This window comes from Cynara cardunculus, assembly GCF_001531365.2.
Source record: "Cynara cardunculus var. scolymus isolate 2C chromosome LG 17, CcrdV1, whole genome shotgun sequence".
Taxonomy (NCBI): domain Eukaryota; kingdom Viridiplantae; phylum Streptophyta; class Magnoliopsida; order Asterales; family Asteraceae; genus Cynara; species Cynara cardunculus.
The window spans coordinates 3,502,049-3,528,584 of record NC_037544.1 but is presented as its reverse complement, the minus strand read 5'-3'; the positions used below and the strand labels follow the sequence as shown (position 1 = coordinate 3,528,584).

General features: G+C 36.9%; 4 protein-coding genes across 4 annotated transcripts; 3 read left to right on the top strand and 1 right to left on the bottom strand.

The window, feature by feature from the left end:
- Positions 1-9,316, top strand: LOC112501134 (nuclear pore complex protein NUP133). The gene is made up of 8 exons (XM_025104800.1): positions 1-277; positions 1,419-1,543; positions 1,623-3,386; positions 4,314-5,035; positions 6,395-6,547; positions 7,103-7,436; positions 8,173-8,240; positions 8,676-9,316. Exons 1-8 carry the CDS (start codon positions 75-77, stop codon positions 9,210-9,212), a joined length of 3,906 nt encoding a protein of 1,301 aa, XP_024960568.1. The 5' UTR covers positions 1-74; the 3' UTR covers positions 9,213-9,316.
- Positions 9,317-10,858: 1,542 nt separating this feature from the next.
- On the top strand, positions 10,859-12,562 carry LOC112500726 (chlorophyll a-b binding protein 5, chloroplastic). The gene is made up of 2 exons (XM_025104289.1): positions 10,859-11,059; positions 11,801-12,562. Exons 1-2 carry the CDS (start codon positions 10,914-10,916, stop codon positions 12,450-12,452), a joined length of 798 nt encoding a protein of 265 aa, XP_024960057.1. The 5' UTR covers positions 10,859-10,913; the 3' UTR covers positions 12,453-12,562.
- Positions 12,563-12,919: 357 nt separating this feature from the next.
- LOC112500838 (pentatricopeptide repeat-containing protein At2g29760, chloroplastic-like) lies at positions 12,920-15,726 on the bottom strand. The gene has a single exon (XM_025104433.1). The coding sequence runs from the start codon at positions 15,566-15,568 to the stop codon at positions 13,526-13,528; it is 2,043 nt and encodes a 680-aa protein (XP_024960201.1). The 5' UTR covers positions 15,569-15,726; the 3' UTR covers positions 12,920-13,525.
- A 3,824-nt stretch (positions 15,727-19,550) lies between these two features.
- Positions 19,551-25,314, top strand: LOC112500098 (pentatricopeptide repeat-containing protein At5g65560-like). The gene is made up of 3 exons (XM_025103390.1): positions 19,551-22,730; positions 22,814-22,897; positions 24,842-25,314. The coding sequence occupies exon 1, from the start codon at positions 19,783-19,785 to the stop codon at positions 22,567-22,569; it is 2,787 nt and encodes a 928-aa protein (XP_024959158.1). The 5' UTR covers positions 19,551-19,782; the 3' UTR covers positions 22,570-22,730; positions 22,814-22,897; positions 24,842-25,314.
- Positions 25,315-26,536: the final 1,222 nt, after the last annotated feature.

The following is a 26,536-nucleotide window of genomic DNA, read 5'->3' as shown; positions in this document are numbered from 1 at the left end:
CATTTCTCTAAAGCCCTAAACCCCTTTATTCAAATCTTCTGAGTTCTGATTCATTTCTTCAATCTCCTTCAGTCATGTTTTCTCCAGGGACGAAGAAATCCAACTTCAGCTCTAGAAAAGATCGAACAGTTCGTGCACACACGCCTCCTGTAGGTAATGGTTCTCCGGTGACGCCTCTTATTGAGAACAGAAAACCGGTGACGGAAAATGCTATCCCTGACCGACCTAATACCGGCACCCCCGCTCCCTGGGCATCTCGGTTGTCTGTTCTTGCTAGGTAAACTACTGAACTCAGTTGACTTGTAGATCCTTTTGGATGTACTATTTGTAATTTTCGTAAGTTGTTGAAGCCGATTGGATCATGTCTACACAAATAGAAGCACGTCGATGAGCAATGAAACCAAATGCACGTTTTAGGGGTGGAAACATTTTTGTTCGTATGGCGTTTAAGATTGGATTCTCTTTGTTTACTCCTTCCGATTTACAATAGGTGTGACTGATTACTTGTAAGAGTCGATTAGACCACTCTCTGACTTCAGAACGTGAATTTGGATAGTAAATGAACAACTACGCTAAACCCTACCGTAACCAAATCGAATGATAAATTTGATGTGAATGATGTGAAAATAGATAATGTGGATTTTGAATTTGAATTTGGGGAGTGCTAGGTTTAGCGTCTGAAGGTCAAATCAGGATGCTTATTGTGGGACGGAGTGAGTAATTTTATTTGAAGTACTTTTCTGAATCATACTTAAATCAAGGGTTTAAAGTACAGGTACATAATGTAGTTCGTCTCTACATGCTCTTTTAACATCAGTATTGTATGTATGTGATTAATTTTACATGATGTGCTGATGTATATGTTATATTTGTGCTCAATTATTGCTGGTTTTGGATTTTGTGTTCTACATGGAGTTACTAGTGTTTGTTTTGGACAAATTTTATGTATTCTTTTTGTTCTTTAAAGTATTCTATGATATCTTAAGCAGGTTTATACTGTTTAGAGATCCCATGGTTCTATTTTTTCTTTGTGTTGTTTGGATGAAGTTTGGTAATAAGTTTATTGGAGGAATTGCAGTCTATTGTGTTAAAAGGCTTGTAGGGTGAATATATTGGAGTGCATTATCTAGCCATATGAAATGAGGAATGGATTTGAACATTCTGAAAACATTTTGCTCATGGCACTTAAAATTTAGGTTTAAAGTGTAAAATACTTTTGGGAGTCATACCAGGATGACCTTCGGCTGTTCTGAAAACTCGTGATGAAGCAATTGGTGTTTTGTAGCTTTTAATGTGGACCGATTTTGATATCAATGTAGCTTTCCTATTAGTGATTATGACACATGATATTAGTGTATCTTCTTGAAGAATTGCTTGGTAGTATTCATCTGTGTTAACCTTGGATTTATATTATGTAGAATCCCAACTGTGAAGAAAAGCGACAAAGTGGATGACGTAGATCCCATTCAACCTGTATATGTTGGAGAAGTTCCCCAAGTAGTTCGTGATGAACAGGCTAACATGTTGCAGAAGCGTGGTTCTGGTCAGTACACATGGTTCTCAATTTTTTGAAAGATTATCATGTTGTTCCATGAGATGTCATGTTCACCTCATTTTGACAGGTGATACACGCATCTCTGGTGGGATGGACAAGGGAACCACTTTGGCATGGATTATATGTGGAAACCGGCTTTTCGTCTGGAGCTACCGATCACCAGCAGCGTCAAGAAAGTGTATCGTTCTTGAACTCCCTTCGAGCATACTAGAAGATGTTGATACTAACAAGAATTTGAGTAATGCATGGTTACTTTGTGTTCTTGATTGGGATCACAACACATGGAGTACAAACAAGGTTCATCAAAAAATAACTGCTGCTGGTGTTCTCTTATGCAATAGGAAAACACGAGCTCTTGTATATTGGCCCAACATTTATTCTTCCTCTCCTTCAGTCACTTATATCGATCGGTCAGAGTCCACTTCTTTGTCTAGTAGCGGCATAACTACCATAAACAAACAGAAACTATCAAGTTCTTATAATTCCTTGATTTCTTCTGCTATTCCTGAGAAGCATAATTTCTGCATAGCTCTTGCATGTAGTTCTAATGGTCAACTCTGTAAATTTATTTGCTCCCCTACTGGCATTCATTGTCAAGAGATCATAAGCGTATTCTCTGAGGGACCCAAGGGGTACCCAAGGTCATTGGTTTGGCATGCACCCGATCATTCTCTGAAAGAACCAAAAAGGAAGTTCCTTCTGTTGACGGATGATGAAATACAGTGTTTTTCTGTCGAACTTCTTCCTGATTTTAGAACGTCAAAGCTGTGGTGTCATGAAATAGTAAGCGATGATGGTGATGCTGGTATACAGAAGGGCCTAGCTGGGCAAAAGAAAATTTGGCCTCTTGACATGCAAGTAGACATTAACCGTAAAGTAATAACTGTTCTTTACGCCACCTTTTGCAAGGACAGGGCCACTGGTTCAAGCTACACCGAATACTCTCTTCTGACCATGCAATACAAACCTGGACTGGATGTGTGCTCAGAATCCACTTATAGTTCACATAAGAAAATTTTGGAGAAAAGATCTCCAGTTGAAGTGATAATTCCAAAAGCTAGAGTAGAAGATGAGGACTTCTTATTCTCTATGAGGTTGAAGGTCGGGGGTAAACCTTCTGGATCTTCAATCGTGCTCTCTGGGGATGGAACTGCAACAGTCACACGGTATTTGCGAAACACTAGCTGGCTTTATAAATTTGATTTACCTTATGATGCTGGGAAAGTTCTGGATGCTTCAGTCTTCCCTTCTGATGACGGAGAAGATGGTGCTTGGGCTGTCCTCACCGAGAAAGCTGGAATGTGGGTTATCCCTGAGAAGGCTGTTTTGCTTGGTGGAGTTGAACCTCCTGAACGAAGCTTGTCTCGTAAAGGAAGCTCTAAAGAAGGATCCACACAGGAGGAGAGAAGAAACGTCTCCTTTGCAGGAAATATTGCTCCTAGAAGGGCTAGTTCAGAGGCATGGGATGCTGGAGATAGACAAAGACCAGCTTTTACAGGAATTGCTCATCGGACTGCCCAAGATGAAGAATCTGAAGCTTTACTGGCCCAGTTTTTTCACGATTTTCTTCAATCTGGAGAGGTCACTGGTACACTCAATAAGCTACAGAATTCTGGGGCATTTGAAAGGGATGGAGAGACAAATGTCTTTGCCAGGTTAAGCAAATCAATTGTTGACACCCTAGCTAAACACTGGACGACTACTAGGGGTACAGAGATCGTGGCTCTAGCTGTTGTCTCCACTCAACTCCAAGATAAGCAGCAGAAGCATCAAAAGTTTCTCCAGTTCCTTGCTCTGTCTAAATGCCATGAAGAACTGTGTTCTCGACAGAGTATGATTACCGATCAATTTAATGCATTCTACTCATATTTTATAGTTATTGAATTCCCTGCTATAAACTTTACTTGCTAACAGTTAATGAGTTATGCACAAAAGCAATTCAAGAAAAAAATAAAAGTCAAAGACTGACAGGATTTTAGGAATACAAAAAACAATAATGGAGGGAGGAGAGACCTAGAGAAACAAAAGTGGTTTGCGTCTATTCGCTTACATAATTGTTGATGGGTATATGACAGAAAGATTGGTGCTGTATACCCCACCTCCATTGGGATGGGTTATGTGTTTATAGATGAAGTGGTTGACTTCCAAACATACATTGATCAATAGATGGCCTGGCCTGGGTATGTGTTTTAGTTTAGAACCCAAAACTCTAAACTATTTATACTTGTTATTTTAGGTAAATAATGCATGCTTTGGTGCAAATTTCTCTTGTCCACTATTGTTCAAGCATATGTATTATGTGCAAGCGACTATAATTGGTTAGTATTTTCTCTATGACTTCAGAAAGAAGTTAAACAATTGTTTGTTATTTAACAGTATGTGTGTATTTGTGGTTGCGGGGGTTAAGGACTTTATAAATCTCTTGCTGTTATTTTAGCTCCATATCTGAATAAAACCACAAAATATCCTCCTTGAAACCACCATAATTTTTTTCTGGTAGAGAAATTAAATCCCAGGGAGTTCACCTCTTTTTTGCTTTTGGGTTATACTATTTTATAGTTTTCTTTCTTTTCAATTTTGGCCTACCCCAAATAGGTTTATATAGAAAGTTTCTTGCTGTATTAAAGATAAATTACATCTCTTCCAACTTTTCCCTCTGGCATCCGTAAGTACGTGCCAAGAGCGTCCACTGTCTGTTCTGTTTATCATTGTCCACTCCTGCAATTATGAATTCTCAATTGTTTCTTCTTGTAATCAGGGAAATCCTTGCAGATCATCATGGAACATGGTGAAAAGCTTGCTGCCATGATTCAGCTCAGGGAGCTGCAGAACCTGATTAGGCAGCAGAGCTCAACTGGAAGTGCCTTTACCAACTCTAACTCACAAGATGAACTTTCTGGTTCCATTTGGGACTTAATCCAGTTAGTTGGTGAGAGAGCCCGTCAGAATACTGTTCTTCTGATGGATAGGGATAATGCAGAAGTGTTCTACAGTAAGGTGTCTGAAGTTGAAGAAGTATTTCATTGCTTGGAGAGAAAGTTGAGTCTCATAATTAGTGGAGATATGCCATTCACATTTCAGCTCCAAAGAGCCTGTGAATTGTCAAGCATGTGTGTCACCTTACTTCATACATCAATGAATTACAAGGATGAGAATCACATGTGGTATCCCTCTCCAGAAGGCTTAACACCGTGGTATTCTCAAACTGTCGTGAGGAGTGGGATATGGACTCTTGCATCTTTCATGCTTCAACTGGTAAAGGATATGGGGCACCTCGATAGATCAGCGAAGTTGGACTTTCATTCTCATCTAGAAGTACTGATTAAAGTATTACTTGAGGCATACTCTGGTGCCGTCACAGCAAAAGTTGAGCGTGAAGAAGAACATATTAGTTTATTGGAAGAGTACTGGAAGAGGAGAGATACACTTCTTGATTCACTTTATCAACAAGTGAAAGGTTTTAACCAAGCCACATACCAGGTAAAATTATTCAGAATCTATTCTTTTGTGCAATTTTGGTGTAGATATTGTATGTTTCCTTCCAATGGACTAGGATACAAGTTAATGTTTTTTTCTGGTCTGTTTTTCTTTTATCACGTTGGAGTCATCTGATGGAGCATGCCACTTAGATGCATAACAGGATACGCTTTGTACAAAACTATGCTTCTATTTACAAGCACTCATCTAATACTTATTATCATGAAGTTAACTTAATGGAATATGGTGGCTACCAAAGGGCCATTGGCCCAGTGGTACCTGGGTTATGAGCAGAAAGCTAGGTCAAGGGTTCAAGCCTCTCACCAAAGGTGAGGAATGTGTGTGAGTTTTACCATATATAATTATATACTTCAAATGGAATATGGTGGCCAGATAGACTCAAAAGGTCTTGGTTCGCCTTATCTTGAGAAATACTAAACTTAAACTTCTGGGTGCTTGGTCTGTCTTAGTCCCAAGGTTTTCCCTTGATGCATTGCCGATACGGGCATAGAAGCTTGTTGACAACATTGCCAGCTCTTATCTTAAATTGGACGTGCATTTGTCGAGTCAAGTTTCAACCTCTATATAAGGCATATGATCATATCCTTTCTGAAGTCGCCTATGATACTATGATCACTACAGAAGAGAAGCTTCTTATATAATGGTTGCAAATACAATTTTCATTTCCTTAAGTTTATTTATTGCTCTTTTCAGTAGGTCTTCCTCTTGCCATTGATATTAATAAGTGTAGACGCTTTTATTAATGAGGACAGTAAATTCAAGTTCCTGAAACACGCTGGCTAACTCTTCTGTAAGTGTGTGACCCAACTGAATGATGCATTGCCCTTGATGCTTAAGCCCGTATGAAATGGAATGTAGATAGCAATTGTCAGAAACCAAGTGACCTCCACCTAGAAAGATGGCTGAAGCTTTTTTGATATTGGGGGTTTGTTCTTTGTTGGGGAGAAACCTGCTTTCCAAAGATAAAATTAAGTGTTTTCCAATATTGTTTGCTTGTGTTGACATTTACCCGATAACCTGTAAATGTATAAGTGGAAATTTTGAGAGATGGATCTCTGCATATATGTGCATATTTGGGTGCTGAGTTCCCATATGGTAACTTCTGTTCGACATTGATATATTTTGAATAATCTTAAAAAAGACTTGGTCCCTTACACCCCATCTTGTGGATGTGGTGGGATGGGAAGTTTTTTTTTTTTTTTTTTTTTGGGGGGGGGGGGGGGGGGAGTATCAACGTTGAGTGAAAACAAAAACAAAACCTTTTGTATGATGCTCTTGACAACGTGAAGTTGAACATCTGAAACTTCATTGACAGATTACTGATATTATTGGTATTTGCAGGGTTCGAGTGAAGTGGTGGAAGAGCAAAATGAAGAAATCAGGCAAAAGCTTTCTTCTAATTTACTTGCTATTGCTAAACGGCATGAGGGATATCAAACTCTTTGGAATTTGTGCTTTGATCACAATGATTTGGAACTACTCCGAAGTCTAATGGTATGGATATAAACAAGTTCTATTCAACTGATTCAACAATCATTTAGTTCAATCTTCTTGATGTTTCTACATTCCAGTAATTATCGTATGCTCCATACCATGTCTTGTTACTTGACTTATCCCCTTGGTACCAACCCCAAGCACAACTATGCACACACTTTTTCTGGTATGTTTTGGAAAGTCGGTACTCCCTCCGTCCCAAAATAAGTGTGCACGATTCTAATTTACTTCGTCTAAAAAATAAGTGTCCACTTTCCTGTTCTACCCTTAGTTATGAGATGGAGAAATTTATTACTCTATTATTAAGGGTAAAATTGTCATTTAGTTAATTAAAAAGTGTAATAATTACATATTTTAAAACTGTGCATTTTTGGATATTTATTTTGTGACGGAGGGTGTATTATTTAGATTGAGATTGACGTGGTGTGCTCGGACGGGAACAAATAGAAACTGGGGGTCTTTTTAATTTACAGTACCAAGGAAATTCCATTGTTTTTGTTATTTAACAGTGTTGTCTCTGTGTGTGTCCTCAAAGCTCGATATTTATTGGTGCAGCATGACAGCATGGGTCCTAAAGGTGGATTTAGTAACTTTGTGTTTAAGCAAATGTACAACAATAAACAGTTCGCCAAACTTATGAGGCTTGGGGAAGAGTTTCCGGAAGAGCTAGCAATATTTTTGAAGGACCACCCAGATCTCCTCTGGCTTCATGAGATATTCCTACATCAATTTTCCTCGGCTTCTGATACTCTTCATGTCCTGGCACTTTCTGATGGAGATAGTTCAATCTCCGAAATTGAGGAGCCCACGTCTTATGAAACTAAAGTCGAACCAACATTGGCGGACAGAAGGCGGCTCTTAAACCTCTCAAAGATAGCTGCCATGGCAGGTCTGGCTTCTGTACTTGAACTTTTACATTGATCAGCTGCATTTGACCTCTTCGCCTAACTAACTTGTACTCCCTCCATCCCAAAATAAATATCCACAATGAAAAAGACAGTTTTAGAAATGTGTAGTTATTACACTTTTTAATAACTAAATGACAATTTTACACTTAATAATAGAGGGAGTAATAGATTTCTCCATCTTATAATTAAGGTAGAAATGGAAATTAGGCACTTACTTTTGAAAGTGAACACTTATTTGGGACAAACTAAAAAAATATGGACACTTATTCTGGGACAGAGGGAGTAATGATTTGGTATCTGTAGTAATCATATGTTAACTAGCATCCTTTTCCGAGTACCAGTTTCCAATTTCATGGAGCCTACCAGCAGTGGGTGTTCACGATAAAATCCAAATAGAACAGTAACTCCATTTTAAAGCTTTCTGGGCGTGTAGTGAAGAAACGGGATTAAAAGAACTTTATTATATTTTAAATCTCATACTTATAACTTGATGGATCGTTTTCACTATTTGTTTTTCCTGTTAAGTTGGGTTATGGTGGGTGATTATTTGTCAAGAATGAATGGAGCTGCTTTGCTACTGCTTACTGCTGAGTTTGGTTGTCCACTCGTATTCTTTACTTGTTGCCTTCGACCAATATTTCTATCTCCTTGGATGGTTTCAGATCACTTGATTTCATCATGGCTGATTAGATCTCATGTTTCTTCCTATTTTGGCAGGAAAAAATGCTGATTATGATACCAGATTGAAGCGCATTGAAGCTGATTCAAGAATTCTCAAATTGCAGGTAGGTTGTCTTCAGTCTGTAAAATGTTTCTTAGTGTGGCTGATAAGCTAGCTGTTAGTTGAAAAGTTAGTTGTTGGCTAATAAGCTGGTTGTTAATCTATAAGCTAGCTGATAAACTAGCTTATAAGCTTGATGACAATATAAAATAACCTAAAAGGACATTAGGGTATAATTGGAAGAAAAAAAGGTGGAAAAAAACCCTGCAGCATATTGAAATGCTACTTGAAGTGGCTTTTCAAAAAGCCAGCTAATGGCTAACTGAACAGAGTTTTCAATAAGTTCAAAAAATAAGCTCGCTTACGGTTGCCAAACATGGCCTTGATGTTCCCATCATGTTACAATGATTATGTGGAACATTCCCAACTATATATTCAGTTACTCTATATATTTATAAAATTGTATCTCTATATATTTATAACCTTCCATATATCGCAGCAAGAGATATTGGAACTCCTTCCCGATGATGAAGAAACACAGGAGATTGCTCAGAAGCTTCTCCCACCGGCCGACCTTATTCAGTTATGCCTCAAGATTGAAAACAAGAAACCTGTTTTGCATGCTTTCGATGTATTTGCATGGACCAGTCTTTCCTTTTTGAGGTGCAATACAAGTCTTCTAGAGGAATGCTGGAAGCACGTGGCTAATCAAGACGATTGGGAGACCATTAACCAGGAATCCATGGCTAAGGGGTTGAGCGATGAGGAAATCTTGGAGGTTCTTAGAGAAACCGCTCTTTTTCAGGCTTCACGTAGGTGTTATGGACCGGAAGCCGAAACTTACGAAGGTGGGTTCGAAGAAGTGCTTCCGTTAAGGCAAGAATCATCGGAGGTTTCTATGGGTTCTTCTGTGGAAGCGATCTTGATGCAGCATAGAAGTTTTCCAGATGCCGGGAAGTTGATGGTGATGGCAATCATGATGGGAAGCGTTGCGGCCGATGAGAGATCAGAAGACGGTCCTTCACCTATGGAGTGAATATTGTTGAGATGATAATGAACTGCAACAGAATGATGAATCAAATGTTTTGGTGAGTTGTAGATGTTTGTTTTTAGTGTTGTGAAATGGAATCGGTTCGAACCACTGTACATGACGTACTCGGTGCTTTCAAAATGCGAAATCCATTGCGATGGATGTCGATAAACCAACGACCATTGCGTTGAGTACAAGTTTTCATTGCATGAAATGGGTAGGATTGGTAGTGTAGTGGTTGAGGTTAGGGGTGGAATATCCCATCTGTCCAGGGTTTGATTTTTTGTTTTGTTTCGTATATGTAACTTGAAATTGGTACAAACCGGTACCAACATGTACCAACCGAAAGAAATCGGTACCAATTACAGTTGGTAGATACATAGTACATGATTTTGCATACCAATTATAATTGGTTGGTACATGGTATTAGCAAAAAAAAATGGGTACCGTACCAAACCCACCCCTACATAAAAATAAAAAAGCCATAGAAACTTTTATCTGAAAGTATTATTTTACATTATTTATTTTCATTTAAGACCATATCGATTAACTTATATTTGTTTCACAATATAAAATATCTTTTGTCATATACCATTTATTCTAGTCTTTAAGGGCCGTTTGCGAACACTTACCCGGTAAGCGCTTATCGGTGAATTTAACACTATTATTTACTTACCGAGTAAGAATTTATTCCATTAAAACGATATTGTACGCAACAATTTATCCGGTAATCGCTTACCGTGGTAAGAGTCGTTGCCCTTACTTATTGGGTAAGACTCCTGGTCTTTGTCTAGCTCTTACCGGGTAAGATTTTTGGTCCTTACCATATTCATCTGGTAAGATAATGAGACTTGGTGTTCACTTACCCGAGTAAGCGTTTGGTAAACAGTCCCTCAAAGGAAAAAATTAACGTAAAATAGCGCATCGGTTTTTACTGGGGCCCGTACTTTTTTTTGGAGGTCCTGTTAGACATCTAAAACTATAAATCATATAGAATGAATAATAAATAAAATAAAATATAGAATGTTTAAAATAACAAAGTGAAAATAATATCAAAAAGTTGTATTTGTTTTTAATCGATAAATTCTGAAATTAAATAGTATTTTTTTAATTTTGAAAAACTGATATAGGTCTCTAAGTATGGGTTAAAAGCTACATAATCCGAATCTCAAACACAAATAAAATTGAACCCCAAAATTTTAAAAGCTCCGTAAAAAACCAAGATTTGTTTACCTTTTAGTAGTTCCATTAGGAGACAGTCTCTGAATCATTAAGAGGTAAATCTTGTTTGACAAAAAAAAGTTGTCTCTTTATGATTCTAAAACCCTTTAAATGATTTTGTATCGTGTATCTCCCTTAACCATTCAGCGTCATAATTTTATTGTAAACAATTACCGAACAATTATATTTCATTTTACACTATATCTCAAAAATTCCTTTTTTTATTTTAATTTATTCATTTTTATTAGTGGCTGAGAATCAACCGAGAAAGAAATCTGAGATCCACGTGGCAGAAGATGGACCTCCATCTCACCCACTTAAAATCAGAAACCAATCCAATAAACCAATCAGATAATGCTGACGTGTACACATCCTAATCCATCAATTCCATATATAACCTCCAATTCTCCTCATCACCAATTCACACCCTCTACAAACTTACCTTCCTCTAAACCCTTTCAAGCTTCAAACACTTCCCTTGTAGCAATGGCAACCTCTGCAATCCAACACTCGGCTTTCGCCGGCCAGCCGGCGTTGAAACCGCAAAACGACCTCATCAAGAAGACCGGCACCTTCACCGGAGGCCGCTTCACCATGCGCCGTACCGTCAAAAGCGCACCACAAAGCATTTGGTAAAAACTCTCGTACTGATGTTTTCGGTTTCCAGTTCTACAACGATGAAAAACTAATTGGTTGTTTACTTGATATTTCTCGTGTCTTACCGGATAAGAGCCTCTTACTTCGGGGCAGACCCATAAGGAGCAATGCGGTGGCAAGGGCCATTGCTTTATTGAACGGTGCCACCGTATTGTTTTGTTGGGTGCCACCATTTTGTTTTTGAAATTGAAATGTTAGCATAAAGAGGCAACCCCTGAATCGTTAAGAGGTGAATCTTGTTTGTTTACCTCTTAATAGTTTCATTATGAGGCAACCTCTGGATCGTTAAGAGGTGAATCTTGTTTGGTAAAAAAAAAAAAGTTTGCCTCTTAATGGTTCTAAAACCCTCTGAATGATTTTGTATCATGGATTTCCCTTAACCATTAAGAGCCCTACTTTCATTGTACACAATTACCAAACAATTATATTTCATTTTGCACTATATCATGATAGCATCTTAATCATCCTGACCACTTAATCATTTTGCTCCAAACCATTCAGCAATTGCCAAACAATTTGAGATGGTAAATGCTCATCATTCCGAGTCTCATAGTTGTAAAAAATTGTGTCTTTTTCGTTGTGGATTTTTATTTTGTGATGAAAGGATTACTTCATAAACAACCATTTCGACCTCTTACCTAGACTTTGGTCGGCGCTTATCCAATTTGTATTGATAAACGACTCGTAACTGAAATTACTTGTAATTGGTTTAACAGGTACGGACCAGACCGCCCAAAGTACTTGGGCCCATTCTCTGAGCAAACCCCATCGTACCTGACCGGTGAGTTCCCCGGTGACTACGGCTGGGACACAGCAGGATTATCGGCTGATCCCGAGACGTTTGCCAAGAACCGTGAGCTTGAGGTGATCCACTCTCGGTGGGCAATGCTTGGTGCACTTGGCTGTGTCTTCCCCGAGCTTCTCTCAAAGAATGGTGTCAAATTCGGCGAAGCAGTCTGGTTCAAGGCCGGATCCCAGATTTTCTCGGAAGGCGGGCTCGATTACCTCGGAAACCCCAATTTGGTTCATGCCCAGAGTATCCTAGCCATCTGGGCGTCCCAAGTCGTCCTCATGGGGCTCATCGAAGGGTACCGTGTTGGTGGTGGTCCACTTGGCGAAGGACTCGACAAGATTTACCCCGGAGGGGCTTTTGACCCACTTGGACTTGCTGACGATCCAGAAGCGTTTGCTGAGTTGAAGGTTAAGGAGCTCAAGAACGGTCGGTTGGCGATGTTTTCCATGTTCGGATTCTTCGTTCAGGCCATTGTAACCGGAAAGGGCCCGATTGAGAACCTTTTTGACCATCTTAGCGATCCCGTAGCTAACAACGCCTGGGCTTACGCTACCAACTTTGTGCCCGGAAAATGAGTTGAACAACTGTAAATTTGATAATCGGTATGCAAAATTACAAGCAGAAGCTGTGTTGTCGATGAACTATGTAGCATTTCATATATCAAGCTTCAGTTTTTATTCCCCAAGTAGTTTTTCAAGTTTTAGCATATTTGTATCTCATTTCACATACTTTTCGCTAGTCAGGGGTCCTCGTAGAAACAGACGTTCTACTCTTTAGAGTAAAAGTCAGGTCTGTGTACGTCTTACCTCACCTCCAGGTGGGATATACCGGGCTCGTTTGGTTTGGTTTTTATTCCCGAATGATCGAACCTTTTGAACCAAGTCCGTTCGTTCAAAAAGTCGATAACTTTTTGATTCTTGAACTCTTAACAGAAAGTTGCACCATGTTAGAGATCAGATAAGATGGAAAGCATGAATCATAAAGCTAAAGATCAAGTTGAATAAATTCTGGTTTTGGAGCAAAATTAATTGGGGAACTGCACTATAAACAAAAGAGAACTATGGAACGAAAGAAACTAAGGGCTTGTTCGGAAATGGCTCTAATTGGCTTAATGTAATGTATGGCTTAATTCATACAAAAAACTTAATATATATAGGACTTAATAGAAAAACCACTGAACAGCTCCTAAAACATTGATGAATAAACTGATCCAACTTTCAGAAAGTAAAGATTTAACCTTTGATCATCACCATGCTATAGCCGGTTGATAGCAGTATGTAGACGCAAGAACTGAACCTGCAAATCGTCTTCAAATCAGTGATCGATTTTGCATCTGAATCGAAAACAGACTCCCATTGTGCAGATTCATAAGATTCTTTTGGCAGGTGAGATCATGATAGTTCACCTCATCACCAACATCAGGGAACCAAGTATTTCATGTATTATTTATGATGAATAACCTTGAATAATGATGAATATTGTTGTCATGAATATCATGCATTATCATCATAAATATCATGTATTTTCATGATAATGAATGATTCATCATTGAATATCTATCACGACATTCGTCATGAATAAAGCAGAATAGTTGGTACCACGTTCTCAAAATATTTACGGTTTTCACTTTAACCTGCCTCAATAGTCATCACCAATAATCCATGCAAGAACATGATCCGTTTTTGAAATGATGATAACGGCTATTGTCCCTGACAATGATTTCACGATCGTAGATCTTGGACAGAAGCTTCGTAACCGAGTGACAATCATTGCAGACACGAAGATTCTTCACTATCCGAATTGGGATCCCTGGTTTCATATTAATTAGACCAAAGGCAATCGCTAACCTCTCGCTATGGCTTTCCAACTCCATTTCCTTCTCATCATCCCCTTCGATATGCAGCAGAACTTGCGTTTTATCGGGCACGTGCCCTAAAGATTTCAGTTGCTCCCTAATCTCGCTCAACTTATCGTATATCTCGTCAGTCTGAGGATGTGATTTATCGCCCACCGTAAACTCATGAACCGAATCTTTATACTCTATCAAACTGCATCCAGGATCTTTTTTCACGCCTGTTTTCCTCATCGTTTCTCTAATATTCGACACTTTATCCCAATTCCCAGTTGCAGCATACATGTTAGACAAAAGCACGTAACTTTCAATGGCATTTGGCGCAATCTTGGTTAAATGGCAAGCGGCAAATTCCCCAATTTCCATATTTCTATAGATTCTTGAAGAGCTAAGCAAACTCATCCAAATAATCTTGTTTGGTTTCATGGGCATTTTTTCTATCACATTCTTTGCTTCCTCAAGATGACCCGCTCGGCAAAGAATGTCAACAAGACAGCCATAATGCTCGATTGTGGGTTCTATTCCATAATTGTTAACCATCATATTGAAATATCTTCGACCATCTTCAACCAAACCTGCATGATTACAAGCATTCAACACACCGATGAAGGTTACAGCAATAGGGATGATGTTAATTTTAACCATTTCATGGAATAGTTCAAGAGCATGCTTAGCCTGTCCATGGATTCCTAATCCTACGATTATAGTGGTCCAATGGCCCAATTTTTTCTTGGGTATAGCTTCAAAAACCTTCAAAGCATTCTCAATGCTCCCACATTTGCAATACATTTCTATTAGCGAAGTACCGAGAACTCCATCTAATTTATGTCCGTTTTTAACGATATAAGAATGAACCCACCTTCCCTTGCTAAGAAGAGCTAGCCAAGAAATAGCAGATAGAGTGCTGACCAACGTACTATGAGTAGGTACGTATAGCGAGTTTAGCAGTTCCGTAAACAGCTTTAGAGCTTCTGAAAACCTTCCATTGCATTCATACCCTGCAATCATCAAATTCCAAGAGATGATGTCTCGATCTTCCATTTGGTCAAACAAGTTACGAGCAGAAACAAAGTTGCCCGCTTTCATATACCCGTTAATCATGGCGTTCCAGGATGCCAAGTTCTTGCTCGGCATTTCATCAAACACCCTTCGGGCATCATCAACTTTGCCACATTTTGACAACCCATCAACCAACACCGTCCATGAGACAACATCCCTCTCAGTCATCTCATCAAATAACTCTTTTGCAAGTTCAATGTCACCAGATTTTACATACCCGTCCATCAAAGAGTTCCACGAAGTCAAATCCTTGTGAGTCATCCCATCAAACACCTTTCGTGCAGAATCGATATCTTTACATTTCGAATACATACTCACCAAACTGCTCTGAACAAACACCTCCGAACCAAACCCAAACTTCAAAACTAACCCATGAATCTGCTCCCCTTCTTTGATCGCCATTAATCTTCCACACCCTTTAATCACACAAGGCAAAGTAAAAACATCAGGCATTAAGCCTGACCGCGACATAAATTCAAGAAACAAGAGGAGGGATTCTTGCGAACGCTGGTTTTCGACGTAGGACTTGATGAGAACGTTCCAAGAAAACAAAGTTGGTTGTTGCATTTGGTCGAACACAGAGCGGACATGATCAAGGGTGTTGATTTTAGAATTGGCATAGAGAGATATAAGGCGAGAAGAGATCAAAGGATCATGAAAAGTTGCTGTTTTCACTGATACAGCATGTAATTGAGCAGGTTCAACTGGGTTTCTACAGATTTGGAAAGAATACAGGCTTGATTTTACATGAAGAGAGCCAGAAGCTGCAACTTGGAGCATCTTGAAAGGTGGGTAGAATTGTAGGCCGTTTTTGTTGAAGAATTAAAGGAAACCAAGAACAATGCTGTTATTGATCGTCCGAACTGGAAATTCCCTAAAGCTCTCGGAAAACAGATATTTGGTTTGCCGCTGCAAATCTTGGATTCCCGCCGGACGAACTCGAGAAAGTCAAATCATTTTGTCAAAGGGCCCAAAAAGATAAGGGGCACAATTTTTTTTTTTATCTCGAAAACCACGGATGCGTTCTTATAATTTTAAAACTATAAGGACTAAAAGTGTTATATCTGACAAACTATAAGGACCCAATTTTTAGCTTACTCATTATATTATACAGAGTCCATAAAAATTATATAATAGAGAATTCGGTACTTTTTAAAAAAAAAAATTATCTCTTAATATCTCTGAAATTTGATTTGTTCAGGCATTTGAATATTAAAAGCGTTTGTTTTATATCTAAAATAATAGTTTAAAAGCTCTAAATGTCTTCTGAAATTTTTAAGTGGTAAACGTATCACTTAATACTTCTTAATTCTAATCTACCTTCTATCAAATGGTTCATATTTTGGGGGATGAAAAACATTTGTTAGCAAAAACTATTTATCTTTTATGTTTTTGTAAAAAAAACGGTTTATCTTTTATATTTTTGCACTAGTTTGACCGATTCATATTTCAGACTTCATACGTAAGAACAAACAATCTTATTGATCCAGATTTCAGACTCCAGGACCACATCTTATAAATCATAAGTAAAATCAGACTTCAGACTTAAGCACTTCTTAAAAATATAAATGTCACCTTAAATTATATATAAGAGATGTGTTTTTAGTCTTCTCTGTAATTCAAAAGAACTTTAAAAATAGTAGATAACAGGAAACCCAAAAATATATGAATAATTATATTGCATACTGAAAAATACAAAAAAGGTTAAATAACAATTTGTTTTATGTCTATTTTTTTAAGTTTTTTATTCGATATAAAGATATGATGTTACTAATTTCCGATATGTCTATCTATTTCAGTATTTAATTGCTTTTGTGCTACACCTTGATAATTTGCTTCATTATTTATCTCACATCAAGGGGTTGTTTATCTAAACGCTTACTCGATAAGTGTTTTCCAGTAAAATTCAACACTATTGATTACCTTACCGAATAAGATGGTAAGCGTATGCAACAATTTACTTGGTAAGCGCTAACTGGTAATACTTTTGATCCTTCTCATCGCTCTTATGGGGTAATATTCTTGATCTTTGTCATGTTCATCTGGTAAAGTAAGTGATCCAGTAAACAGTTACAAGGTAAGCATTTAGTAAACGAACCCCCGACCCTCTTGATTACTTCATCCACGTGTAAGTTTTCCTTTGTATCTGAGTAAAATGGATTTCTTGTTATGAGTTAAAATAGTTCCCATCTTTTGAAAAATTACCAACCATGGTAGATGGTCAAACTCATATCTACGATTAAGGATTTGAAAACTAATACTGTTTTGTCATGCATTTTACTGCTAGTGATAATGAGTGTGTGAATCTTAACTGACCTCTTATCTAAAAAACAAACTAAAATCTGAAGTTATAATTAACATGGGCGTTTGACTATGAAATTAATGGTTCCAAAAAACAGTTTGTTTTAACCTTACAGGTAAAAAACAATGATATAAAACATTAACATGTGATGAGATGGAACATAGCTGAGTTTTTTTTTATTAACCTGGATATTCAACTCACTATGCGAACCGACTAATCTCAGGACGACCACCTGCTTTACGGGTAGCCCGGAGTCACCACATTTGAACCTTCTTGGCCACAGAGGATGCTTATTCCTCTTTGAATTTGAAGCTGAGACGTTCAAACACTTTTGACCTTTAGAGCCCAACCCCAAACCAATCAAACACCACCATTGTGGTTACATAGCTGGTTCTTTTGGTCATAATTTTGGGATTTTTCAATTTCGTGTTATGATTTTTTCCAGCTATTAACATTCTTGTTTACAATAAGAAGTTATTTATGCCGACCACATTTTTCTTAAGGGGTATTTGTTATGCAGACGAAGTTGGACAAAACTAGATAGGAGCAGACCTACAAAGGACCGAACAGGGTCCCATGCACTCGCTTACGTGATTATTGCAAGGAAAAAAAAAACAAATATCTTGAAGGTGTACGCGCTTGATTTTGAGGTCACCCTGATGCATTTTAAAACCAAACTTTTAACATGAATCTAGACTTGGTGAGATTGTTTAGGCTACGCGAACAAAAGTTATCCATATAGGAGGTCTCAATTTCAATCTTTGTCTGTAGCAGATATTTGATTTTTTTTAAAGAACTGAAAACCCAATTACTGATATTCTTACTCCACACTGAATACTCTATTAATTTCATCTCCATTTCTATTTTTATTTATAGTTTTTGTTGATTAATTGCATATTATTTATCTGTTCTTGATCATTATTTTTTTTCCAAACGTATAAGTTTTCCCTCCTGATTTGTTTGTATTTTACAATTTACTGTTAGTTACTGATTTAATTACCAGTACTCGAAAGCCTAGATGCCTAAGGAAGACCGAAAGATAAATAAGATGCATGTTTAATTTTAATTTGCAAAACATACTATTTAACACCAGGAGTTCTACATAAGAAAAGGAAATTGAAAACCTAGCAAAAAACGGTCAGATCAAAACTAAATACTGAAAATTGGAAAGTTTTATAAAAACAGCCAAAAAAGTTCCCCGCAATGGTGGAATTTAGCTAAAAACACGTCAGATGTAAGACGTAGACTTGTGTCATGCTTAAAAAGTCAATGTTAATTTAGATTGAAAAAAATGTATTATTCTCGAAATCGATATGGTTGACTTTCCCTCAAGTCAAACTGCCACAACTTTTCCCTTCTATCAAACACGTGACTTCACAAGTCTTTGATTCACCTTAAAGGTGCATCCGCTTAAGAAAGTCTATGGATCTGTCAAATCGGACGAACGAAAATAAGGTATATGAATGAAAAATCATGGAATGTTTTAATATAAGACTAGAAGGGTATTCGTGCAACGCAGCGAGATACATCTTGATTTTAATATTTTATTTTATTATTTATCTCAGTCGATGTTATAATATATTCCTATGTGATTTTGAAAAAAAGGATGATGTTTTTATTTTTCAATAAAATATAAATTTGAAGATATCGACAAAAATATATCGATATTAGTATCAAATTAATTATTTAAAATTTCTCATTTTTTGTGTAAATTTTTAATTCATTTTTTTTATTATAACTTAATTAGGTTCAATAACGAAGTAATTTATTTTTGGTTTAATAATATAATTTTCTTATAAATGTAATAATTAATTATTTTGTTAGAACTTGATAAATATTCTAATTATATTTTAGATTTTAAAATGAGATTTTTATCCTCTATTTGATTATGTTTATCCATAGTTAGTTACACGAATTCAAACATAAAGCTTTAATAAGTTGTATTTATACATATTTTTTTTCTTATAAAGATAATAATTAATTATTTTGTTAGAACTTAATAATTATTCTAATTATATTGTAGATTTTAAAATGAGATGTTTATTCTCTATTTTATTATGTTTATCCGCAGTTAGCAACACGAATTCAAACATGGAGTTTTAATAAGTTGTATTTATGTATAATTTACTTGTAATCTTGAATTTTAAGTAATATATATCAATATACAATACTTCATACATAAAAAAATGATTTTTAATAGTTTTTATCAAATGTTTTATAATATAGTATAGATATAAATATAGATAGATAGTTTAGTAATTTACCAAATTTTCTTAATTTTTCATCTATTTTGATAACAAATAATGTTTTTTTTTTCTACAACCATCATCCGCTAGTTCGTCTAGTCCAGTGTAACCCATCGGTCTGGTCACATCTCAGCCAAAGGAACTAACCAGATACCACTGCAAACATATCGTCTGCCCTAATTTCAAAATAAACCCTAGGCCTAGGGTTTTAACAGCCGTAAAAGGGTCTCCGATTACGTGCAATTACGATAACGTAATCATCTTTTTAGGTGTATATATCGCATTCGATTCCCAAATTCATGTTTCTCACCACCCAATTTCTATTCATATGGTCTTCAATCGACCACGTTCACTCGTAGAATCATGCCACCGTTACCATTTTTCACTAGAAAAATCGGTACTACTTGTATTGATTCTTCCTCAATGCAACTGTTCGCAGCCGGCTCATGAATGAAATTTCTATCTTTCAACACGAAATGGTAAAACCTTTTAATCCCCAATCTCTTTTTGATCTCCGAAAGCACTCCCCTCTACTGGGATCTCACACATTTCTTAGATATTCATCACATCCCAATCTTTATGCTGAGAATAACAAGCGTACCTACCCTAATTTGGTCGATAATGTTTCTAAAATCTTGTGTGAACCTCGTTGGTTTGAAAACAAAGAACTCAAGCATGTTAGTCATAAACTTCAGCATGTTCATGTTGCCAGAATTGTAACTGCCCATAGAGATTTAGATGTAGTTGTTCGTTTCTTTTATTGGATTTCCAAGAACCATTCTTATAAGCATGATTTGAATTGCTATAAGGCGATGTTAAGCAGGTTAGTTCGTGAAGGCCGATTGGCCGATATGGATCATATTAGGGTTTTGATGGTGAAAGAATGTAAATGTGAAGAGGAATTGATGGGTGTTCTTGATTATTTTAATGCACTTAGAAGTAAAGGTCTTGGCTATAGTTTATATAGCTGCAACACTTTGTTGATTCAAATGGCGAAGTTTCAAATGATTGAGGCTGCTCGGGATGTGTTTACACAGATTTTGAGTTGTGGGATCAAACCCAATTTGTTGACATACAACACCATGATTAACATGTTGTGTAAAAAGGGAAAGGTTCAGGAGGCGGAATCATATTTAGATCAGATGATTCAGTATGATTTGTATCCGGATGTGTTCACTTACAGTTCTATGATTCTTGGTTATTGTAGGAATAGAGATTTAAAATCCGCTTTCAGGGTATTTGATGGGATGGTGAAGGAAGGTTGTAATCCAAATTCAGCGACTTACACCAATCTTATAAACGGGTTATGCAATGTTGGCAGGGTTGATGAGGCGTTAAACATGCTCAACGAAATGATGGACAAAAACATCGAGCCTACTGTTTATACGTTCACGGTCCCGATTTCTTCATTGTGTGCAGGTGGGCTTGTGAAGAAGGCTATTAATCTTGTCGTTATCATGAGGAAAAAGGGCTGCCTGCCAAACGTGCAGACCTACACGGCTCTTATCAGTGGGTTGTTTCGTACGGAACAAGCTGAAGTAGCAATGGGCTTTTACCACAAGATGTTGAGAGATGGGCTGATCCCAAACATGGTTACTTATAATGCTTTGATATATGAATTAGGAGAGATAAGGAGGTTTGACTCTGCCTTTATGATTTTTGATTGGATGGAGGTACATGGTAGCTTGCTGAATACCGAAACGTACAATGAAATCATTAGGATCTTGTGCTTGATAAGAAACCTCCAGAAAGCTATGGTTTTATTAAGTAAAATGACCAAAGTAGGCCCTTCGCCAACAGTTGTTTCATATAACACACTAATTATTGGATTCCTCAAACAAAAGGATCTCAATAATGCAATGAGATTATTGAGTTTGATGAAGGCAAATGGATGCAAACCAGATGAGTGGACTTATGCTGAACTCATTTCCGGGTTCTGTAAAGGAGGGGATCTTGATGGAGCTTCAACTCTTTTCCATGAAATGTTGGAGCAAGGATTGATACCGAATAAGGTCCATTATACTACTTTAATAGATGGTCATTGCAAACAAGGGAAAGTAGAAGCTGGTCTTTTGTTGCTGGAAAAGATGGAAACACATGGTTGCAGGCCCGAGACTGAAACTTACAATGCAATAATATCTGGTTTATCGAAAAGGAATCAATTATGTGAAGCCCAAAAGTTATTTGAGAAGATGGTAGCGAAAGAGGTGGCTCCAAATGTGATTACCTACACAACTTTAGTTGATGGCCTGTGTCGAAATGGTGGTGTTCATCTTGCATTTGAGATTTTCCATGAAATGGAGAAGAAGAATTGCATGCCAAATTTGCTCACTTATAGTTCACTCGTTTATGGGTTATGTTTGGAAGGCCGGGCTGATGAAGCGGAGATATTGCTTGAAGAAATGGAGAGAAAAGGGATCACTCCTGATCATGTGATATATACTTCTTTGATCAATGGATATATATCACTAAATCGAGTGGATCATGCATTTTCACTTCTTCAACGGATGGTTGGTAGAGGATGCAAACCCAACTATAGAACTTTTCAAGTCTTGATGAAGGGACTAGAAAAGGAATGCCGGTTACATTTTGAAAAAGCCGCAGGCCAACATGAAGAAATGTACAGTTGCAGCTCAGATGAGAGAGATGCGAGCTTTGAGAATCTTCTGGTCAGAACGTCAGAATATGGGTTTGAACCAACAGTTGAGACCTATAGTACCATAGTTGCCGGTTTGTGTAAGGAGGGCAAGAGTACAGAGGCAGTCGAGTTGCTCCAAAAGATGGAAGAAAAAGGCATAAATCCTGACCGAAATATATATGCTTCTCTCATAGCTGCTCACTGTAATAACTTGAAAGTGGATGTTGCTTTGGAGTTCTTTGATTTGATGATGGTAAAAGATCTTGAACCTCATATCCAATCATATAAATCACTTATTTCTGCTTTCTGCAAGTCAGGGCAAGTGGGTAATGCTCGTCTGTTATTTGAAGACATGCTTGACCGACCATATGATGCTGATGAGATTGTTTGGACCATCTTGATTGATGGGCTTCTCAAGGAGGCTGAGGTGGAGACATGCATACATTTTATCCATATAATGCAATCGAAGAACAAAATTCCTAACTTTCAGACATATCTGATGTTGGCAAAAGAATTGTCGGCAGCCGATAAGAATTGTGATATTCATGAGGTTGTAGCTAAATTGAAACATTATAGCGGGACGACAACAGGTTGAATTTTCTCCATTGTGAAAGGTGGTGCTATCCACTTGAGTCATTGAAAAAAACGTGTTCGCTAGGTTGGCTCCTTGCCATCTGTAGATAAATGTGAGCTGCAACCTCTTTCTAGCCATGCGAATCCTTGCATGGTGAGTGCGAAGATGCTCTGTTCGTATAGGTATGGTTAATTATTGGTATTTTCGCTTTCTGGCGATGCTTCTAAAAGAGCATGCTCTAATCAGGTGGTCAAATTTGTTACAGAACTCCATGGATGAAGAGCACCAAAATCGCAACATCTGATTTTTGGAAAGATGTGACCCTACTGATAAGACATGATCATTTCAGGTAAACACATTTTATGAAAATTTTATTCCCATTTACTTTCTGAATTCTGAATAATTTGTCTAGATTATATTTTTCTTAATTTCTGTTCTAGTATAGTCCATAAAACATACTACATGACGAATGAAATTTGAATTTAGAATTTGGCGAATTTTTCTGTCTTAAAATTGCAACTTTGATGTTTAATAGAAGTCTTTGACTATAAAGCAATTATAGTACAAGTATAACCCTTCATTGATAAAAGAAAGGATTCTTGTGAACCAAAAACAATTAGCATCAATATAATTTGTTATGATTACTATGGGTAAATAGGTAGTTTAGCTTGAAATTTCGCTCAAAAAGAAACTTCATAATTCTCTTTGGTTGGAGAAAGAACATTATAATTCTACTATAATGATGTGGATTTTTATTTCCATGACCCCAAAATAATGCTAGGCTGGAGGACGTGTATCTAGTCGAACATTTTTGTATCTTTTCTAGTGCAGCCTTCTTAGTTTCTGAACGATGAAAAATGGAGATAGAAACAATGAGGAAAATATACCAAGGTTGAACCAAACACCAATTATGATGATAAATTTATTCCATGATTGAATCTATTCATCAGTTTCTTGAATGTGAAAAGTGGAATTCACTTTCGAAGACTTGTGAGCTTAGAATTGCCTACGATTACATGATACGCTCATTTCTGTGGAACAATTCTATGAGACTGTCAGGACTGTAGGGATAGAAAATTGTTGACTACCGATGATGAAGCGTCATATATGTTTTCTGTGTTTTTTTATAGAAACAAAGAAGTCTTATATTTGCTTATAGGTAAAAGGAAATAATTTAGTGCATATGGAAACGAAATTCTGGTCCAAAAGTGAAATTTTGTTTTTGAACTACGGAGATGTTGTAAACAAACGTTAGGCTTTTTGGTATCTTTGCCCCTTCATGAAACTGGACCCCCAAAGACTAATCTGAATGGAACAATTTGTAAGTCCAATAATTAACCATCTTTTTATTAGTAAGATGCAAAAGAGTTGCCAAAATTGTCGGAGAAGGATAAACGAACCACAAGCAGATTAGGAATAATTTTTAAAAAAAACCAAGCATGACTTATGCACCCTTTCTGTAAGAGTAAACAATACAGCAGCTGTCAAATCTGTTACTTTTTCCATTTTTCAGAAAAGAGTGTTCATCGACTCATTCATGTTACTTGAAAAGAAATTATGTTAAAGCTTGGTAGTTGTTACAAGCTTTCCTTATCATGAGGACAGAACAAAAACTTGTTCTACGTTTAGTGTGACATTAGAGGAGACTAGGACATGAGACAGTGGGACAAAAATGCATTTTGTCTCACCAAAATAGGTGGAACAAAATGTCAAGGGAGATGGGGACAGGATAGGAAAATTACTAAACTACTCATGTCAAATTAAAACCCTAAAGACCTTGCACAATTCTTTCACTCACGTACCTCACTCTTGGTCGTCTAGTCCTGTTCATTCCCGTTTGCTTACTATAACATGCACAATTTGGAACTGAAATTCACGGCTCCAAACTTTATATAAAAACCGATGTGGATGGCAAAGACCAACTTGAACCAGACAACGAAATGTCTTCATCTTGATTGATGACACCATGATTGCTGAGCATGGGTTTATATCATGAAAGTAGCTTCATTCCTAGCCAACATAAATTTTATGCAAAATAGTTCCCGGTTTGACGTGTAGGGTTCTTAAGCCTTTAAGGGATAAACTGGATTTCGAAGGGAGTACACTGACCAAAAATACGTCTTTCCGATTTATTACATTTTTCTTTAGCATCGTGTACAATTTCAAGTTGATAGCATATTATTTTAGATCTTTTACATAAAATGCGGGTTTAAAATTCATAATGAATAGAAAAGTACCGGGCTTTGTTCAAGTTGTCACGAATTTCATCAGCTTTCTTTTCAATACTTTGCAGGATTCAAAGATTCAACAACGGGGTTGCTTACAGAAGGCAGAGAAAACTTGGCGTTGATAGATATACAATCTTATATCTATCGATAAACTTACTTGTGGTTCCATTTTTGCAGCAAGACGATGCCTTTCTTGCTATTTACAACACGTGAGGCAAGTTTCTTCGTTTTATGCTTTAGTAAAGCCTTTCTCGGCACATTCTTGAGTACAGAAGCATGATACCATTGGAAGCCATAATTGAATATATAGAGATTCTTTACTGATAGTTTTACAGTAGATTGAGTTATAGTGTACACCTGCAATTTTGATCTCCTGGTGCTTCATCATATATGTGAAGTTCTTTTTGGCTTTTACGGTCAGTCGTATTTTTTATGCGTTCTGTTGCCAATTTGGCACCGATATTTTTGTTTGTACAGTGTTATAAATTGGTTTTGACATGAAAGCCTTACAGTTTTATTTGCAAGCCATGGTCTTCTAGAAATCATCTCTACTCGTTGGGATAGAGAAAATGTCTGTTTACATTTTATTATTTTTGTGCCGATTGGTTTGGTTCGGTTATACGAAATCAGTCTCTCTTGCAAAGATGAACATGTTTTTTATTGTACATTTTTTTTTCATGTTGGATCTTTCTGATGTTGTCGGTACAGCTTATTGATGTCATTGTTTTGGGATGATTTGTGGCATCTTAGGGCATGTTTGTTAGCAGCTTAATGGGACGTACCAACTTATTCGGTTAGCCATGCATGACTGTTTGATAGTGGCTTAATGACATAGAAAGTGGTTTATTTAGTAAGCTACTTGGAAAAAACTTTATGCAGAAAGCCACGTTTTTCCTGAAGCTATAACATTTCAGTCTAAAAACAAGCTCTTTCCCTCTATGTGAAAACCCCTTTAAACAAAAATATTTCCAATCTATACAAACATATTCGTTCATACAGACGTCTTTATTTATATCGGACTTATGAAAAACTAACCAAACAACTCCTTATATATATATATATATATATATATATATATATATATATATATATATAATATTTTTTTTTTTTTGTAAGGGTGTCCGGGCCAAAGCCCGACTAATCCCCGGCAAATTTGGAGTCAAAACATGGCCTCACTTAAATGTCGCCAACACTCCCCTCCCAGGGCTCGAACTCGGGTTCATGACTATGTCATGCCCAAGTCTTTACCACTAGGCTGGAAGGTCTTTGACTAGTTATAGTCATCATGATCAAATCTAATTTTTAAATGACTGATTAATGGAACCAGTTAACTGTTAAAGTTAACTGGTTCATACTGCTTTTTTAGAAAACATAGTGTGATGCATCCGTCTAGTTTACGTGGTGATACTTTTTGATTCGGATTTATTATAATCGGTTTGAGACACCGGTCACAACTGTTTTTTTTTTTTCATTTCTACCATCAAACTATATAGATTAAACGCATGTAATATTTTCTTAAGTGAAAACTTCTACTGGTTTTATTTAGGACAGACAACACTTGATACGCCATAAAAATGTTCACGTATTTATTTATTTATTTATTTATTTATTATGACAAGTATTAATGCTTGATCATTTGAGAACTCCAAAATTTATTATGACAGTGTGCTTGTTTCATATGTATTTGGTTTACAATATGAAATTTTTTTACGTGTATTTTTTGTTTCACAAACAGGCCAAAGAGGCTCACATTGTGAACC